At 40.1% G+C, this 6382-nt stretch overlaps 1 protein-coding gene across 1 annotated transcript; it reads right to left on the bottom strand.

Moving 5' to 3' along the window:
* Positions 1 to 246: 246 nt before the first annotated feature.
* T265_14388 (hypothetical protein) lies at positions 247 to 2335 on the bottom strand (the record flags this gene model as incomplete). Its single annotated transcript, XM_009173423.1, has 3 exons — positions 247 to 459; positions 1195 to 1365; positions 2132 to 2335. 3 exons carry the CDS (start codon positions 2324 to 2326, stop codon positions 247 to 249), a joined length of 579 nt encoding a protein of 192 aa, XP_009171687.1.
* Between the last annotated feature and the right edge of the window lie 4047 nt (positions 2336 to 6382).

Genomic DNA, 6382 nt, shown 5'->3' with positions numbered 1-6382 from the left:
GAGTAGTCTCCTCCATATTTTGAATAAGGTAATGAAAAACTTTATTTCACCAACTGTTCTTGACACGTATTACAGATTCTTCCGACAACGTTGGCATTTTGAACAGTAAGAAATTAACTCCTTCTTGGAAAAAAGTTTGGGAGATCACCCACGTCGTGAGTTTTACAAGGGAACAAGTGGCGATAATATACCATACGTAGTCCATTCAACTCACTTTGTAACTAATGAAACGTCCACCGAGTAATGCTACTCCGGCTTCAGTGGATATGCATTGTAGCGACAGTGGTCCAGCCCCGAATTCATTTGTTCGGCAAACTCAAAAGCAATCCACTTGTCAACGTATATGTCCACATTGATTAGATAAGAGGTGAGTATCACATCCTGCACTTGAATCGAGTTGGCATTATCACGCGGTTTGCACCGAATGACTTCTCCCATACCAACGTCCTTACCAATTAACTGAAATGATGAACGTGTATCCATTCAAATTACACACTTAAGATGTAATCAATCTGATACAAACTATGTACTGGGATATATACTGGCTTCTTTAACGAAACCTAGATCAATTTCGCTCCAACTGTTCACGATTTACCAGATTATTTGCCCAGCGAAAGGATTTCAACTGAACGTTATAAAAGTTTTTTTCTGAATTGGGACATTAACAAGCCCGAACTTCATTTATCTACCTTGTGTCATGCCATCTTTGGATAACATCTCCAAAATGATCTTCCAAGATCAGGTATCTCAGGGCTCCTCAATATTATGCACTATTGCGGAAAATGGACCAAGTTTAGCCCTCGGAATGGAAACATCAGGACTACTTTCCCCGTCTGAAAACATTAGGCTATGCCTTGTGGATGGAATCAGCCAATATGTTCGTGTTTAAGGAGCAAGGCTTCTATTAGTCCCGCAATCCACAATCGTGTTTTGTATCGAACAAGACTTTTGCGCTCTTTACATCCAGACATAACAGCATTGGTTAGTCAAACTAGAAATTCCTTACATCGCCAGTCCTTCCCAGGATTTACGAAAGTACGCTTGTTCCGGCTGGTATACTCTGTGTGAACCCGCCCATTTCAAAAACGGATTTGAGTTGCTGTTCATATTGTCCCAAATTTCAGCGGTTTATGGTTATCAGAGTTGCTAACTAAACAGTATCAACCGATCGATTCGAATCAGTGTGAAACTTACGCTGTCACAGAGTCCGTCGTTTTCCGGGCCCACAAGGATAATTGCTACGTGAAAAGACATCGTTTGGATTGTTAAGAAATAATTTCTCCGATGAACTTCGTAATTGGTCTCAAGAAAAATGACAAATGTGCCAGTCAAACAACCGTGTTCCACGTTTGCAACCAAAAAGCCCTGCAACTAAAAACAGTACGCCCGTAATTTGGCTTTCATCGACCGAATAATAAGGACAGAATGATGCGGGATTAAGTTTGCGTTCCGTAAGAGCCGAGGCTACCAGTTCTAAGAATCAAAGGAAGGGTTTACCCACATTTGATTAGCTGGATAGGTAAATAGACAAGAAATTGTGACTCACCCGTTCTACTTGCGTCAAAGGTCTGTCTTTTGCTCTCTACAAATGAAGTATGTTGTTGAAGTTTCATGCGAATAGGACATAATCGTTACCCGAAAGAATTTGGTTACATTATGTTAAATGACACATGATACATCTTGTCACAACTGTTGAAAAAATAGGATAAATTGACCATGTGGGGCGATTTCATGTACTTACAATGTCCAATCTACCGGATGCCGAATAAATCAGTACATTATAACAGACTAAGTAATTACTTCCCTTCCAAGTTGTAAAGTATGTCACTCATGAACTGACAACAAAATTCCGTACATATGACCACAATGCGACCTACATAGATGGGTCGGCACAAACCCAGGTTGGCTGAAACCAAACTCCTTTTCTGTTCGCATTTTGTACATGGGATTTATGATTCTGGCCCAAATTTTGTTGTTATGATTACCAAAGCTGATAACTTTAAAAAAGCATGGGACAGTCCAGCTTAAAAAAACTGGACAGTAACATATCAGTTTCATTTGAGACTTGCTGAGGGTTCTTGAAATTCGTTGAAAGAATGAAACCGACAAAACAGTAAGCAAGCATACCTACAGTTGTCTGACAGTTCCCCGTATAATTGTTAAGCATTCTTGATGCCAGCCATTCAATGACAAACGCATCGTGTGTCTTGTGTTCCGCCGGAAGTTTGTCCAGGTCGAGTTGAATGGCAAACTGCTGCACTCCGTTTTGTCTAACCAAGGCGACACACTGAGAGAATCGATCTGAGGACCAAAAGTTTGGGGCCATTGTTACCAGCTGTAAAAGTAAATCAGAATAAGTGACGTCAAATATTCTGCTTCAGGAGGCAAACTCTAGTTAGGAAAAGTTTTGGAAACAGCCGAAGACCTGTGCATAAGTGTACGATTGATACAACTGGGAAGACTCACTGTGTTACATTTCGCCTCTTCTGAGGAATCCCTTAAGTTTTGCTGACGTTGCAGTATGTGTAAATCTGCAGGGAAATGTAAAATGTCAATGAAAACTGGAAACAACAACAGACAGAGAGAGGCGCAGTGTATCAAGTTTGCCAGGTTCTGCTACCTAGTCTCTTTTTATACTAGTTTGGCAGGACGAACCGAAGAAATGTGGAAAAATTCGATAGAACTAACTCACTCAATGCATTACTTTTCTAACGATAGATGCCATGCAGAAAGAGCTATACGTTTGTGAGTGGAGCCTTTACTGCCTTAGTCCATAAACAGAAAATGAATCCTTGTATTCATAGTGAAGAATCCTTTTGTCTCTTTTTAATATACCTAGACAAAAATACATAACTCACGTCGCTTCTGAGCAACACACACCGATATGATTAGACACAATAGAGGTAAGAATCGCATAGTGCACTGTATTACAGTCTACTGCCATCTATTCTTTAAATAGTTATCCGCCTCGATACTTGTGCTGAAGACATGCATCTATACTTGGCTGATTGTCCAATGAGATGGTTGGTTGAAGTAGCCTCAGTCCTCACCCAAACCTTGCACGAGTGGCGTCACGCTAAGAGATGGTTCTCGTCACCTCTGGGGTCAATGTGTGTTGATTTTTTGAAGTAGTGAAACCCTCGAGATCTTGGAGACAAATCAGACCTCTAGATAAATTACAGTATGATGCATTTCAGGCCTTTGGTTATCTTTCGCGTGGATCAAGATTGTCTGCATCAAAATAATAAACAACTTGCTTCACACGATGAATGTTGATTGCTTAATTCGCCAGATGATCATCTACAGTAATTGTAGGTGGTGCATGATTTTTGAAGCTGTTGTGTTTTATTCTGCGTGTTTGGCCTCAGTCACAAGTCAGTTCTTTCCTGTTCCACAAAGACTTGTGCTGTCAATAAGATAAGGTAATGGCACAACACCAAAGAATAATTAAATACTTCAATAAAAATCTCTAGAACGCAGAACGTAGGTACGTGGTTCAACACCGATTTCAGGATACATAGTGCAGTTACTACAGTGATTATATATCGGTCAATTAAAAGAGAAGCACGCTAATGAATGGAAGAATGTAGCAAGAAAGGGTGACAAAATATTCTCTCGATTGCTCCACAAGCAGACCTATAGTGTTTGTAAACTTTTGGGTTCGGAAATGCAACATTAAAATAGGTTAACATAGAACAATAAATTACCACCTTATACCCCAGTCACTAGATGATAGGCAAAGATTCAGGCGTTTAAACTGAAGTTAGTAAAGAAAATAGCTGTTGGGTGAGCTCCTCGGTGTGCAGATTCGCGTGGTCACGATATATTCCATGTTTAATTGGTTTTATATGAATGATAGTCCGTTAGCAGTTATGTCAGGGTGTTACACAGGTGGTTTGGTTCAGTGCTAATTGTGGTGCTACAAAATTCCGGTGCGTTTGTGTAAAAAAACATGCAAAATATGCATTGTTTTAGACACTAGAGTAAAAGAAAATCTTCAGTATTTGGCGTCCCAGTTCCTAACAGGTTTTGGATTTATAGTTTGTTTATTTTCAATTTCTTTAGAAATATTTTTATTGTTTCGTCTAAAATGGTATTGTTTTATTGGACTTTTAGCGGACAGTAGTTATAGGGATCGATAAACTCTTGCCGGACACAAGCTATTCGGGAGAATCAAGTAGATTTAGCGTTTAGTTCAGTCTGTTGCTGCTGTGTTAGGAAGACAAAAAGGGCCTGACTGGTGATGCGTGTAATCGCCACAAAAGATTTTTGATGTCTAAATCAAAGTCCTTAAATAACACAACAAAATCCCAGTTAACAAGCAAGAGCTTTTCTGTCGGCTACCATCAATCAAATAATCAGTAACAAACTACGATATTGAAGGAAAAGGACGAGAAAATACTGAGAAAAATAAAATAAAAATATGGAGACACTGGTCGTCGCTATATTCCGGCGTTAAAACATCCTACTTGGGTGAGAAGGCAAGTATCTGAAGTAGCTGGTATTTTGAAAATCCAAACACTGACTAAAATGTTTGAAGTATTCAGCATTGTAAGCAGGTCACTATAGTTGAGTTTGTAAGCAAAACCTGAACTGACTAGCACTGCCCATACGGCGTACCCTCTCGCCGTATTTACATATCACATAAAATGCTAATTGACTATTCACGAAAGATTGTGCGATCAGTTCTACGTTTAGCAGCGTCTCCAGTATGGCTTTGGGCTTTATTTCACTGTCTAAAGTGCCATAAAACATATATATATATATATATATATATATAACCCTAATAAGACTACTTGAATTTCCGGCGTCTTCTAGGGTTAGTTGATAGTGTCATATCCGGATGTCAGATTACATGCAGTCGGTGTCAGGCCGGTCGGCGCAGAAATCAACGGGATGCGAGAGGAATGTAGAATTCCTAGCAGCGGTAAAGAGTAAGCTCTCATTCGACTAGCGAATGCAAACGACTTTGCACAGGTATTCATGTTTCTAGCCCATTAACAGGGAATGCCCGACTCATCAATGTTCAGTTTTTTGAATGCTTTGAGGGACATATGGTGGCTTATGGAGTACCGGTGTTTACAAGAAAAACCTACTCAATTACTTTGTTTGCGCAGTTGACGTCCTCTGATTAAGCTGACTGGATATTCATCGCAACCAGTTCGCATTTCCTGTGCATGTAGCGCTGATGTCGAGCACAGAAGAGGATATGCGTCTTTTGTAAGGCACGACCGGTTGCTCAAATGACGAACAGCTCCAAAAAAACAAAGCACAAAAAATTTTATTTACATGCAGCTGGTGCGATTCAGCTCAACTGTACTCAAGCAGTTTACCATGCTCCGAATAAATATCAATTATTATCTATTGGAAATAGCGTTACTCTTTTCTGGTGAAAAGTGATCAGGAGAAAAATTTTCCCTTGACTTCAAAAGATATAGTCTTATACACGTTGGGAGGGAACATGTTAGCCCTAATATTACACTCAAATGTAGATGAAAGGTTTGTTTATTCTTGAGACTTTTAATGCCAGTGACACAGAACTTTGGTTCAAAGAAGTCCGAAAAATGGTTGATTGACACCCATTTGCCCATCAATTAGTAGTAAATGGGAAACCTCGTCGATTCTCGCTGATTCTCTCACTTATGATGTTATTCAAGTAAATTTGCTACGAAATGCCGACTCGTGTATCATTTTTGATATAGCACATTACATTTTCTTGATATAGCACTTTTCACAAGGGTGTTGAAATCTTATCGACAGCCAACGACCGGTTTTGCCCCTGTAGGTTCTCCTCATGCAAGCGTGGCCAGCGAGTTTGCGTCAACCTGATGCTTTATTCCACATCGTACGCAATTTACGAACTAGACTCCTTTGCACACTAACTTGGTTTCAACGAAGGACTTATGGTTCACTTATGGCACACTACATTTCCAGCTGATACTTCACGAAGTGTACCGCATCAACGTGGTGGCAAGTTAGATCAGTGATTGCCGAAGCGAAATCTATAATGGGTTATCTGATCTTACCCATCTTCCGTTTAATTCCAACGTTTTCCCCGGGTAGGGAAGGAGAACAAGGTATCTCTATCAGCAGTAAAATGGACATTTTGGATGAGCTAAATGAGTTCAAAGCAATCGTAAAGGTAGCCAAGTATGATAACACTAGGTCGGGGGATTTGACAGCACTAAATTGCACAGATCTGTAGTAGCAAACATGCCATCTGGTATGCCGAATTCGTCCAATAAGTCACACCGTTTATACTTACTGCTAGCTGTCCGTAACTAGGCAACAGACAACATCCCCCTCTTAGTAATACCCTGCAACGCGTAGGTTTGTTTTTGGCAACAATGAAGTTAGCAAGAAGCTTGCGGAAGTAGCCAGA

The sequence above is a fragment of the Opisthorchis viverrini genome, assembly GCF_000715545.1.
Source record: "Opisthorchis viverrini unplaced genomic scaffold opera_v5_185, whole genome shotgun sequence".
NCBI classification, from domain to species: domain Eukaryota; kingdom Metazoa; phylum Platyhelminthes; class Trematoda; order Opisthorchiida; family Opisthorchiidae; genus Opisthorchis; species Opisthorchis viverrini.
The sequence above is the reverse complement of the archived record's forward strand: the minus strand, read 5'-3'. Positions and strand labels throughout refer to the sequence as shown.